The sequence below is a fragment of the Eretmochelys imbricata genome, chromosome 9 (assembly GCF_965152235.1).
Source record: "Eretmochelys imbricata isolate rEreImb1 chromosome 9, rEreImb1.hap1, whole genome shotgun sequence".
Lineage (NCBI taxonomy): Eukaryota > Metazoa > Chordata > Testudines > Cheloniidae > Eretmochelys > Eretmochelys imbricata.
This window is the reverse complement of record NC_135580.1, coordinates 41563466-41576899: the sequence shown is the minus strand read 5'-3', so window position 1 is coordinate 41576899 and position 13434 is coordinate 41563466. Positions and strand designations below refer to the sequence as shown.

General features: G+C 38.4%; 1 protein-coding gene across 2 annotated transcripts; it reads left to right on the top strand.

Annotated features, from left to right (window-relative positions):
- The first annotated feature begins 5296 nt into the window (after positions 1 to 5296).
- MRPS22 (mitochondrial ribosomal protein S22) lies at positions 5297 to 13313 on the top strand. 2 transcript variants are annotated; one of them, XM_077827202.1, is made up of 8 exons: positions 5297 to 5462; positions 6189 to 6352; positions 7674 to 7838; positions 8361 to 8504; positions 9075 to 9158; positions 11013 to 11158; positions 12701 to 12809; positions 13105 to 13313. In XM_077827202.1, exons 1-8 carry the CDS (start codon positions 5333 to 5335, stop codon positions 13195 to 13197), a joined length of 1035 nt encoding a protein of 344 aa, XP_077683328.1. In that variant the 5' UTR covers positions 5297 to 5332; the 3' UTR covers positions 13198 to 13313. The 2 variants fall into 2 exon arrangements, with proteins under 2 accessions (XP_077683328.1, XP_077683329.1); XM_077827203.1 differs by lacking the exon at positions 5297 to 5462 and adding an exon at positions 5475 to 5532.
- Positions 13314 to 13434: the final 121 nt, after the last annotated feature.

Below are 13434 nucleotides of genomic sequence, written 5' to 3'. Positions count from 1 at the left end.
GACCTATTAACATACATATTTTGATTTTTTTCTACTAGATCATAATATTTGATATGCTAGCCAAAGAACCTACCATCTAGTAGAGAGACTGCACCCCTGACATATCATGTAAAGAGGGAAATAAAGTGGTTAAAGCAATAGTGCCTTCTTAATTTTATGAATACCACCTCAAATTTTCTTCTCTGATACATGGTCAAACTCAGAAGCCAATGAGGAAGGCATCAAACCAGCTAGTCAGATGGAAATTGTACCATATTACACATTCCACAAATACAATGTATAGTAGACTACAAATTAATAACAGAAACCTGTAAATTTCCTCTCCTATTTTCATTTTTCCTTTAAGACGCTCCACTACATAAGCCAGAAAAGTAGACAGACAGTGGCTGTAGCCTGGTCATTTAAGTATGAAATTAAGAAAGAAGACAGTACTTCTATATATTTATAATTTTTATGGATACTTACATTCTTCTTTGTCACACATAGTTAAGAAGCCAGGATAACAAGAGGCCACAGCATAAAATGACCAAGCAGCTACACAAGGTAAAAACTATGCCAAGTCCTATTCTTTAGGAATAAGGTAGGATGTGTAGAAGATGGATTATTTTGTGACAATAAAATCCATGTTTTCTCTTCTCTCTCCTTTTCTTTTACCTATCTAAACTCATCAGCCTGCCAACCATGAAACAAATTCTGCCATCACACTAAGCATACTACCAAAAACATAATGCTCCCTTTTTCTTCCCCCTCCCCCCAAGATGGTGTAATTCCTGCTGTGACATGACGCCAACAAGAGACAGCAACCCATCAAACCAGTAGTAGAATACCCAAGCCAGCTGATGAAAATAGAACCTATTCAAATAAAATTTTGTGTAAGTCACAGGATGCTGGTTGTGTTAAAATGAAAACAACACACATGTTTTAAACAGTTCTTCACTGTTTCACATCTTTTAATCCTCCAGTCAATTATCCCTCTAGGAGACAGGATCTGCTACATAAAGAGTTCTGATATTTGATATTATTGAGGGATATAATTTTATTTGTTTTTAAATATGCTTGGCATTTATTTTATTACTTTAGCTTTCTAAAGACTAAATACCACAGGCTTTATGGAGGGCATGAGACTAAAACCATCACAAGTCAGATAGCTACTCCTTCCAGAAAAGGGAAGGAAACTGGTATCTCAACTTAAGAGACATTCTTTCCTTAGGAAATTGATTTTTAAGTCATTAAAATGAATGATTAATTTGCCCATTTTTTTGGAATTATCCCTTCTTATGTGCTAGACAGATAGCTTGCCATTTAGGATATGGATTTATCCCCTGATAGGTCATACAAGTCTCAAATTCATAAAGAAAACAATAGCATCTTAATATTATGCAAAATTAGTACAGAATTTCCCCCTCTCAGGCAGATTGTCAAGCTCAGAACAAGATAAATACCCATACCAGAAGCTGATTATAAGGGAACCAGATGAAATAGCCAGCAAGAAAATTATGCCACATCATATTTTCTGTATATATGATAGTAGTTATGGAATACAGATTAGTTAGTAACAGCAGCATTCAAGTTTTAGTCACCTTCTCTTTTCCCTTTTAACCATTCCACTGCACCCACTAGCAAACCTACTAAGTAGGAGACACCCTCCATCCCTTTAATAGGATATGTCATGTGATTAGGAAAGAAAATAGCCAGGCACATCATTCATTAACTTTTAGACAAAGTCCCTATTGAAGGATATGTGGCACTTTGCTTAAAAAGAAATGGGGCATGATGTTGTTAATATTTCTTAATTTTATGTGGATTTTAGGTTTTTCCCTGCCTCTCACAGTCATGCTCCCAATTTAGGAAACTCAGCTTCTCAAACCAGTTGCACAGGATCTCAACCAGACAGCCAGCAAGAGAAACACTTCAACATTTCCAAAGCAAAAGGAGTATTTTTGAAATATGTGTTCTGTGAAAAGTTCTGATATTGTGGCTTTTTTGTCTGGATGAAAACAAATTTCAAAATATTGGAGTTTCCCAGAGTGTGGAAATTCTGTTTGTTGATCAGCTCTGTAAGGTATGATTTGTAGAATGCCGATTATTTTCAAGAAAATAATTGATATTTTAATTGACTTTTTTTCTTATTTTTTCCATCCTAGTTTATCAAACAAGCAAGTCTGCTATACATATGAGACTGCCATATCAGATTTGGTAAGTATGTTATTACTGTAAACACAATCCATCTACAATTTCTGTTGTAACATTTTCTTTGAATTTTTTAAAACAAATTCAGTTGAAGCATTTTCCTTTTTTCCTAGTGTAACCCATGTGCCTAATAGGGAGATATCTCTTTAAGAGACCCATTGGAGGAGGTAGAAGTGAGTTGTGTCTGGGTCATTGTTGCTAGGCTGATTAAGCATGCCACATCCAGAAGCTTCTGGAACTGGGTATGGTAGTTTTGGGTATGCTCCAATGGTTCCCTGTTGCTGGGTTCAGACTCCATGAGGGCAAGCAGTCAGGGCAGCTGCTTTGTAGAAGGCTATGTGCCCTGTGTGAGCTGGGCGAAGCTGAGCCCAGGAGCAGAAAGCAGGCAGCAGGCTGTTGTTCCTAACTCTGAAGCATTTTACAGCAAGTTCGTGACATTGTTAACCCTCTAACAGGGAAGTAGGAGAATGCTAATTATAGTAAGGGGAAATTGGGAGGGGAAAGTAACTTATTTTTTAATTGAATGCTTTGAATGTTGTTTTGATTTTAACTGAACTGTTCTAGTTAAATTGTCTCAACTAGTTTGAGTCACCAACTTTTCTTTAAATGTGGTAATGGGAAAAGAGTCATTTATATTTTGCTATTCTCAGTTTTGTATTTTCTTGTAACCGGGTTTTCTTTAAGTCTGTACACTTAATTGAGTGTTTGATTAATTAGTTAGCTGACTAGCTAGCAGTGATTTCAGCAGAGGAAGAATATGTATGGATTCCAACTGCAGATTCCGACAAGCAAGTGGAGAAAAGGTGTTGTTTTAGACTCAGCAGACTATAGATTTGATGATCAAAGCCTTTTAACTGAGACATAGGTGAACAAAACCTAAGCTTTTTGGAACTTTCAGTTTCTTCTCACTGAATTTCTGTGGGGACTGAACTGTTCAGATTTTAAATTTTTTTCTTTATGTTTAACTGACGGTAATGTCTGTGGATTATAAAATAGCCATGTCATGCGGTAAAAATTAGGTTTCTTTATCATAAGATTTTACGAAGTTATTTAATTACATTAATTTCTTTAGTTCCTTTTGGGACTCAAATGTGGGGAGGTTGACCCTGTGCAATCTTTGCTGAAAATCCTTAGAGATGAAGTCTGGATCTCCGGCTACTTTCTATGGGAGTTGGGTTTTTTTTTTAAGGCACTGGAGATGGGAATTGAAGTGAACTGTAGCCCACCCCTAAAGATTACACTAGCACTACTGTAATTCCTGCTTTGACAATAAGTTATCAATCCATTTAGCCAGTGGTCCATACCAGTTAATCAAAAGAGAACCTGTGCTAAATAACGTTCCCTGTAAGACCAAACCCCCCAGGATGCTGGTTAGCGTGTTGGTGAAAACATGCACATATTATTAGTTACTTTTTCTTTTCTGTATCTGATGAGTCTACAGGCTCTGCCACAAACAAGTTTCTGTAAGTATGACATTATTGGGGATACAAGATGTAGAAGTGTGACTCACCGGCCAGCACACCCATCATGGCTGGGGATAGCATAGCAGGGTCTTCTCTTCCAGCACACTCTGCAAACAGTTGCTGCAGCCCTGCAGTGGTGTACTACTTCTTCTGATTCAGTCCTCCAGCTAGGTCAGAAACAGTCCCACCCCTTCAGGGGCAACAGAGAATCCTACAGAACAAAAGTCCACCAGTCTCACATTAAGAATTCAGCCTGAGCTCAGACCTGCAAAAGGATCTTCAGACCACCTTCATTGGGGCACTTGTGGGGGAAACCAAGCCCTCCCTTTACTCTAGGTTTCAGCCCAGGGACCCTGTAGCAAGTAGCTAAGGTCTGTCTAGTGAAGCCCCCTGGGTTACCTCTTACTCTAGTATGTCTCTAGGTTTTTCCTATAGCCCCTTCCCAGGTTCATATCTCCATAGATACCAGAGAAAAAACAGACTAATCAAGAACAAAGCAAGCATAAAAGTCCTGCACCAGGCCTATCTATCTACCAGCCCCCCACCCCCAGAAGATTCTGGACTCCAAGAGCAGTTGGAAAGAGCCTGGCTCCAGCCAGGCTTTCTTTCAAGTAGTCTCCGAACGTCTACTGAGACCTAGCTAATTGAATCTAGTTGAATAACACAAAAGGTTCATTCTTTTTCTAAACCAACCATCACTGCACAGAGCTTTCCTGCTTTCAGTCCCCTCTTTCCAGGCTTATCATCTCTCACAGGTGTAACCGAGCAGGTCTGATTGAGCCCACACTTTCTCATTAACCCCTTTCTGGCTAGTGTGGTGTCTGTATACCCTAACACACAAGGGATTGGGGGCTTTTTGTTGTTTTCAGAAAACATATTTTACATACTTACTTTTGATACTAGTTTATATAGCAGACCCAGCTCCCAAAACTGCAGAGAAAAGCATGGGGAGAAACAACCAGCAGTGGTCAGCTAATGAATGACCATAGCAGACAGAAGTAAACTGCTGCTTAGAGCTGGTCAAAAATTTTCTGTCAAAACATTTTTCCATTGGACAACATCAATTCGTCGAAATGAAAACACTCCATAGGAATGGGTCTGTTTGACCAAATTTTGTTTTGATAACAACATTTAAAAAATAAGCATTTCAATAAGAGTCAACTCAAGACTCAATAAGAGTCAGAACAGCATATTTTGATTTTTTTCATTTAGAAATCTATTTATTTGTTGTGTCTATATTATTTGTCTATTGCAGTTCAGCCACTGCTCTGACCTGGAATCCACTTTTTTTTTTTCTTCTGAAAATTTTTTTTCAGGAAACTTCCAAAGTTTTGACTTTTTGTTCCAATCCAGAGGTCCCCGGCCCCCCAAACATTGCATTTCCAGTGGAACAGAAATTCCTACTTTATCTCGGTTCTAGGCCTGCCTTCACCCTCCTGATGACACCTGTCTGGCCTTAAGAAACTGACCTCAATGAATATTAATATTCTCAATGGCTCCGCCTCTGGCAGTCTCCCATGGCAGACACTGACCCGCCCCCTCTCAGGCTCTTCCCTTCCCGCCACCCCTCGGGGCCCAGTGCCGGCGGTGTGTCCCAGGGACTACACGTCCCAGCGTGCCTAGCGCGGCCTCCCGGAAGTCGCGTTGTGAGAGCGCGGCGGACTGAGTAGCGCACCGGCATGGCGGCTCTCGGAGTGCCCCGGTGGCAGCGCTTGTGGCGCCGCGCGGCAGCTCCCCTCGGGGTGCAGCGCCCAGGGCGCGCCCTGCTGGGGAGCCGCAGGTACGGCCAGGACGCGGGCTCAGAGGCCGGTAGGTTGCCGGGCGCGCCTCGAGCCCATGGCCTGCGGAAGGGACAGGGAGCGAGGCGGGAAGCGAGCTGGTGGGTGTGTTGGCGCAGCCCTGCGTCCTGCGCCGGGGTGCGCGCTGCGCTGCTCGCCGGATCTCTCCTGCGTCCGCGTCCGCTTGGGCTCTTGGCCCTCGGGCAACAGCCAAGGCCCCGCTCCCTGCGCGCCCGCTCCCCGCCTTGGGTAGCAAAGCCCTGGCTCGCTGGTGCGGGCTGACTCTGGAAAGCCTTGGAGAGCCTGCAGGGACAGAGCTGTGCCACCCCTTCAGGGGTGCTCAGAGCCATTGAACCAAACGGTAAACCCTATACATGATGGAAACCACTTCAAGCCCAGGGGTGCGGCAGCACTAGTTCCAGGACCTATACACCCCTTTATCTTCTGAACGCTTGGAGACATGGGGTGGAACAGGATACTCTAAACACAAACTCAGTATGTTTTAGACCTGAAAATGCTCAAAAGTGGTTCTTTCCTGAGCACCGCCTAACTTGCGAACAGTCAGTATGTTTTGGAGTTTTACCCTCCAGACTAATGCCTTGAATTTTGAAAGTATTGAAGGAACTTGTCACTTGCACATTTCACTTCTTGACTGGCATATGCTAAACTACACAGGTCTGGTATTCAGAACTTTGAGCCTATTGGATGTTAGTCTAAGCCAAAGAAAAGAATCTAATTTTTATAAAATCTCTTTCAGACAAAAAGAAGTCAGATGTCACAAAGCCTTGTTTTACGGATGAACTTGTTCAGAGCTTACTCTCTAAGATGACGGGGTTGGATTTGCAGAAGATTTTTAGACCCATTAAACAGGAGCTTAAACCACCCACTTACAAATTAATGACAGAAAAACAGCTAGCAGAGGTATGATGCCATTCTTTTTAAAAAATATGTATTTGTTTAATCAAAAGGTTTACAACAGATAAAGCTCTTGTATACTTCCATGAATACAGCTGTCCTACTGACAGACCTATATTAAGCATTATATAAAATATATTTGAAATTCTATCCTCTACTACACCATTCCATCCCATTTTGTAAATAACATATTTTACTGGTACTCTAAATGAGGGTCAATTTCCTTTGATTAGCTTTTTCTGTGTGAGGAGTTGAATGTCAGTAGGCATACATTTTTCAAAAGATTAATGGGAAATGTTACCAGAAAAACACAATTTAAAAACAAAATTGTTTTAAATCTGTTCAATGTCTTTGAAATTCAATACCAACTCTACTCAAGCAGTGTGAATCAAACTCCTGATTTCTTTGTCCTTAGCAGTCTGTCTTTGTTTAGTAAAAGGCTGTAGTAGGTTGATGACTTCGCAGTCATTAAGGCCTGTGCAAAAGTTGAGATTCAGCATAACTGCAGGGGTGAAATACATTTTTTTTTTTAAAGGAAAATGAAACATTCAGTAAACTAACAATAAGGCAGGGCAACTTGGGCACAGATGTATTATAGTACCAAAGATGCTTTTAACTTTTTTAAGTGACTAGATTTCAATGTAGTGATGTCCTTCTAAGTATCTCAGAAGATATTTTACCCTGCAGTCTTTCTTTCTCCTTTTCTCTTGGGTTTTGGTTTATTCTATATGGAAGAGAGTAAACTGCATATAGTTCTGTCTCTCTAGGATGATTTTTTTTAATTAAACTTCATTTTTTTTCTTTGCTGGTCTGTTTGTGTGTTTTCTGTGTATGTTTGTTTCATGTCCAAACTACCTAAAATCCTGGAAATCTTTTGCCCGCAGTGTCTTCTCTGTTCCCTGGCTGAACCTCTGGATGGTTGAGATTCCTAACTTAAGCCAGTTTTGTTACTACCACAATCCTGGGTCTCTCCTAAGCAGGTGGTGATGTTTTAATGCACCTAGGGACTAGCTGAAATAAATTAGGTGACTTCAGCACCTTCAGTATTCTCTTTGAATCTATTGTCCACCTTTCCCAATTTCCAGTCTTCCTTCAGGAGAAGTACTCAAGAGTATGACAAAGCAGTGTTTTTAAGTCAGGACTAGTGGTATATCATTTATATAAGAATCACCTGCATAGTATTTTAGCCAGCCTGTGTCTCTCTCTGGAATATATTTCAGTGTAGTAAAAGTTGAGGGAAGTTTATTTTTTAACATCCCATTTCCGAATTGACTCTTCAATCCAGTGTGATATTTCACTGTACAGTTATTGGATTTTCTCTTTTTAGGCCACAAGAAAAGCCATTGGGGAAGCTAAAGAACTATTAAAAATGCCCCCGGTTCTGAGTGAGCGAGAGCCAATTGATGATGTGTTGGCAGAAGACAGGATCCTGGAAGGAACTGAAACTGTCAAATATGTGTTTACTGATATAACTTATAGCACTCCACACCGTGTGAGTAACTTACTAATATATTCTGCAAGAGAGCTTCTTGACTATTACCTGATTTTTACTTGTAACTTCAAAGGAACAATCTTGGGTTTCACTAAAATTTATCAGAGTTCAGCCTCAGGTAAGTACAGTATAAAATTGAGGAAACATTGCCAGCAGAACTAAAAATTACATTCTGATGCTGTAATGCAGGAATTTCTCTTGAAAGGAGGGGAGATAGATCATTTTTGGTTGTTCAGAAGAAAGCCAGGTATTTGCAATTATTCAGTAAGTGTTCAGTGAATTTCCCTTGTTGTAACTAGTTTTTTTTCCATCTCTAAAACATGAGTAACAAGCATAAATATGAATGACATTGGACAAGTTTACAGTTAAGTGATTAGGAAAGCCCGTTTCTAGAATTTCTGCTTATCCTGAGCTGCTGCGCAGTAGGATTTTTCCAGCCAGATTTCCCCCACCTCACCTCAGAATACTAAGGGAAAAATATGATAAAATGTGCAAAAAAAAATTTTCCCCCCTTGATTTCAGGAGCGTTTCATTGTAGTTAGAGAACCAAGTGGTGTATTACGTAAGGCCACCTGGGAAGAACGGGACAGGATGATTCAGATGTACTTCCCGAGAGAGGGACGCAAACTTGTTCCACCACCAATATTCAAGGATGAAAACCTTACGGTAATTTTTTTTTTGGCTTTGTGGAGATTCATCACTAGTGTTGCTCTTCTGGTATAGTGTGTTCCTGAAATTTGAAAGTTTAAGTGTGTTGTAAAGGCCTTGTTTTTGTTCCACTTCAGTGATATTGGTTTAGAAACCTGTAGTGTGCATGCAGTTAGTCTTGTATAAAGATACTTATCAGCATAGCTCATTTTCATAAATTTACAGGTCTGTTAGTCAGGAACAAACAAATTTTGTGCAGATGAATCAGATGGAATGAGTTGTCTGTTAGAGGTCCACACTTAACTACTGTGTGTATTGATAAGACTACATGCCTGACCTGAATATGCAGTGTGGCTTCCGGCAAACAAATTGTTTTTTCTTTTATATATTTCATTTCATTATTGCAGTAAGGAAACTAAAGGCAATTATTGCTGCACTCAGGTGGCTTGTCATTCTTGGCCTTGTACCTGTTGACATTTCCTGAAATGTGTCATTACCTAAAATAGAAAAGTACTGACTGTTTAATTTCTTCATTTTAGAATAAGGGGTAATATAAAATTCATTCCTGAATTACAACTGTCATTTTAGACTGTGTTTCGTGAGGACCATCATGAAGATGTACTTAACCTGTGCATTGCACAGTTTGAGCCAGATTCAGCTAACTATATCAGAGTAAGTCCATTTTATTATTTCTAATAGGAAAGTTAATGCCAATGACAACTTGTAGGTTTTTGTTTGTATGAGAATGAGTTCTCTGTGGACCACAGTGATTGAAAAATCATATTGCCTTTTAATGGCTGCATAGATATAAAAATGCAACTGAAAATTTAGTGAAAATGTATGTACGGTTCTTTTAATATGCAATTTTCTATGAGATCGGCATGTTATGAAAACAAAAAAATCACTGTCCAATTGTATCTACTTCTGATTCTCTATTTTCACTTACAAAAAAGCAACAGTTGCATAGATAATTTATAACACTCAACATGTTTACCATTTCAAAACAAATTCAACTTTAGTGAACAATACATACAAAACTGTATATAATATGTACAAAGTTCTGGTAAGTTAAAGGGACACTACCAACTTGATATCTAGTGAATGAAATGCGTTAAAAATGGCTTCCGCTACTACACTTACCCCAGCTGTAGGCTCTTTATCAATATTTTTCTCTCCGTTGTGGCAGTGTGAAAGACCCACACAAACAGATTATGTACAGTGCTGTCAATTGGACAAAGTAAGCAAGCTAAAAATCTCAACTTGTTGTGAAAAGAGTAGCTACAAAAATTTTCTGGGGAAGTAGTTTGTGTCAAAGATAAGCTTTGAAATATGAATTTTTAATTTTATACTGTTAACATTAAGAAATACTCCCCTACATACAGTTAGGCATGTGTGTAATCTTACTTATTTAGATAGTCCCGTTGACTTCAGTAAGACTACTCAAATGAGTAGAGTTATTTGTTTACAAAATTTGACTGGAGCAGACAAACAGACCTTAAGATTCCAAGTGAAAAAAATAAATAGTACTTTTGTTAGTACTAGCTACTTGAAATTATTTAGGGGCACTAGCTAAGATTTAGAAAGATTGGCTCCTAACTTTAAGTCATGCTGGTGGCCTGATTTTCAAAAGTGCCAAGTGCTCCTAATTGGAATAAAGAAGAATTTAATGTTTTACGTATCCATTTTGTTTAACTCTTGGAACCTGTATTCTTAATTCAAGTGCACGATATAGTTGTAAAACTTCTTAGTGTTAATTGAAAATGAGAACATAGTTCCATATTTAGCAGAATTTGTTTCCCTTAACTTTTTCTTAATAACCTTTCCTATACTCTACCATAAGATGTCATTGAGCCTGATGGTCACCCTTACTCATGCTGAATAGCATCTTACTACAGTAGTTCCTTGAAATCAACATTAAACCATTCCCATAACCCAAACACTGAAGCTTCCTGCTATGTCAGAACTTGAAAGTGAAACCGATTTACAAACCAAAGAGCAATTGTTTTTATTGTTCAAACTGGGATATAGTGTGAAAAATAAGTTGAAGTAGATATTTTGAAAAGGCAAATTTAGACTTTTAAAAAAAATTTTCATAAACTTAACACATTTTACCTCACAGCATCTATTGAAACTGAAGTTTGAGACTGCAGGTGCTCTTGCTGGTTCCTTGCATGGATACACACCAAGCATACATCTTCTGCTTCCTCCCTGCTTTGGGTGTAGATCCTGTCACTTGAGCATAGCGAAGGAGTAGATTGAAGGCTTCAGACTTACATTTTCCCAAAATAATGAAAGTATGTTAGCTGTGACTGTCAGTACGTCCCTCTAATTTACCCCCTAGAATTGAGATATCCCAATGTGATATCTAAAATTAAGATTTTTACGTACAGCCATCTAGGTTTGACAGTGTTTTGAGGCTGTGTGCTGTCAGCACTATTTTAGACCTTTTGCAGGTGTTGCAAAGGTAAATCTTTGTCACTCTTCTGGCAGTTTCAGGATTGTAAACTAAAATCTCATTTTGGGTAGGTTCATCATCAGACGTATGAGGACATTGATAAACATGCCAAATATGATCTTCTACGTTCAACAAGACACTTTGGAGGAATGGTGTGGTATTTGGTAAATAGGAAGAAGACAGATGGCTTATTAATAGATATGATCCAGAGAAATTTGTAAGTGCTGTTTGGACACTAGCTTTGCTTTGTTTTCCTAGCATATAAACACAGTTAATATCAAATCTGATTTCAAATAGTCCTGAAAATACCTACTGCAAAATTTTTCCTATAAGATGCTGTGATTTTGGCTTATGCAAAGGGATATACATGCAAAAAAAGATATGGGTTGTATTGAGCCAATACTGACCTGTACATCTTAGTTCCTGCAGAATTTAACTTAAAACAAAAATAATCATAATTGCGGTTTATAACTTTTGGCACATTTTAACTCAGTGGTGTGTTGAGACTCAATCTTAAATTACGTGTATACTTTGTAAACTGATCACTTCATGATTTTAAGTGGAATTTTAGGATGGGCCTTATCCTTTAGGAGGACAGGGTGTAAATGAAGTATCATTAGTCCTTATTATATACATACTAAAATTGGGGAAATGACTGCATTTTTTGGCAGTTCATGGTTTTTGCCAGGGAGTTTCCAGGCCTCACTGAGGTACTTTACTTGCTTAAGAGCACCTGCACTAAAAATGTCTCATTCCAGCCACTTTGAGACTTCACTTTCTTGAACACCAGCAAAAGAACAGAAATTATTCCTGCAGAGCTGTTTCAGCTATCACTAGACTACTGTATGCATTTTAAGTAGCTAATATACTGTTAATTTACAAATCAATCTTTAATAGCTCTAAAACAACCTTGATGGAAATGTTAGTCCAAGACCAGGGATAGTCATGACATGTCATTTAAGAACATGTATCAGCTATGATACTTGATTTTAACTGACAAGTGAAACAGTGGAAACTGGAGAGTATGTTTTGTACCCTATAAAATCTTAAATCCTTGTTTTAAAGGGGAGATGGGATTCTTGTAATAGTGGCTACCACATTCACTGAAATTCATCTTGGGAAAAAAATATGAATTTTTTAAAAGGTTCAGTAGTGGGTGAGGCTTAAAATCAAATATGTAGGACTGGAAAATATTTAAAGGGAATTTATTTGAGGAACTCCAGTTACTGAAAAACTCATCACCTCACAAAAAAGCAGCAGAAAGGGAAAAGTAACCATGTCATCTACATTTAGGACTAATTCTCATTTGCTTTTCAGTTAAATTTTGGGAGATGTGATTCAATGTTTTTAGTAGGGAAAATAACATTAGATCAGAGAAAGCTCTGGAAACTGCCTGGATTGTTAATTTTACACTCCAGGATTGGTGAAGATAAATATTGCCATTTGGCAGAATAAAGACCCATTGTGTATTTTGAAATGTATGCTAGGGAGGGATTAATAGCACAGGCCTTAAACAAGACATAGCATGGGTCAGCTTCTCTACACCCTTAGCCAGTGCCCCTTAGCATTCTTATTCTGCATAGAGCATAAAGAGTACCAAGATGTGACACCTTTGATATAAAAGCTCACTTACGCTTTGGAGATGTTCAAAGTGTTGCTTGGATCTTAGTTATGGGCTGGTGTACCTTCATACTTGTACTAACAAAATGCTATGGTATTTCCAAAAAACTGTAAGTAATGAGTCTTAACTTGTTTTTAGAATGGATGATGCTACATGCTTAATCAACCTCTATCATATGCTCCACCCTGACTGTCAATCAGCAAAAGAAGCAAAAGAACAGGAAGTTCATGGAGTAGATTTAATCAAGGTATAGTACACTTTCCTGCTTTGGATAGAATAATGGAAAGGTGAGGTTCACATTGATACCTGCTTTCTTTATATGTAGCCACACAGCCTCGTAGTTCATTAAGAAACCCTCTTTAACTATCAAATGACTGTACAAACATTAGTTATGTATAAGAAACCACTACACCCAACTTAACAATTTTAACAAAGTAAAGGGTGTGCTGAACTGCCACAAGAAATAGTCATTCTGTAAATCAGAAATTGTATAATTAAATTCTGTACTGTGTTACCATTTTAATAGCCGTTATCTTTAACAGGTGTTCATGAAAACAGAATCAAAGAAGATAGGATATATAGAGCTGGCTCTTCAGGCTTATCAAGAAGCACTGGCTAGTTCAGCAGCTTTGTGAAATAAAAGCCTCATTTAATCAAGTGTTAAATTTCAGGCTATCATTTTAACTTGTGGGAAGTACAAAATGTGGCTAGTGCTGTATAGAACTCTAAAATAAAAACACAAGTGACTGAGGTATGTGGTTCAGACTTTTCATAAAATAGCAAACTGTAGATACCAAGAAATCAGTAGGGTAATGCAAATCAGTTTTTACAAGAATTCTGCAACTAGAAAACTAGAAGATGTCACCCTTGCT

Excerpts from the sequence above, each read along its gene's own strand:
- MRPS22 (XM_077827202.1), top strand. The coding sequence starts at position 5,333 with ATGGCGGCTCTCGGAGTGCCCCGGTGGCAGCGCTTGTGGCGCCGCGCG. Across the intron at positions 7,839-8,360 it reads CTTATAGCACTCCACACCGT|GAGCGTTTCATTGTAGTTAG; the intron begins GTGAGTAACTTA and ends CCTTGATTTCAG. Across the intron at positions 8,505-9,074 it reads TCAAGGATGAAAACCTTACG|ACTGTGTTTCGTGAGGACCA; the intron begins GTAATTTTTTTT and ends CTGTCATTTTAG.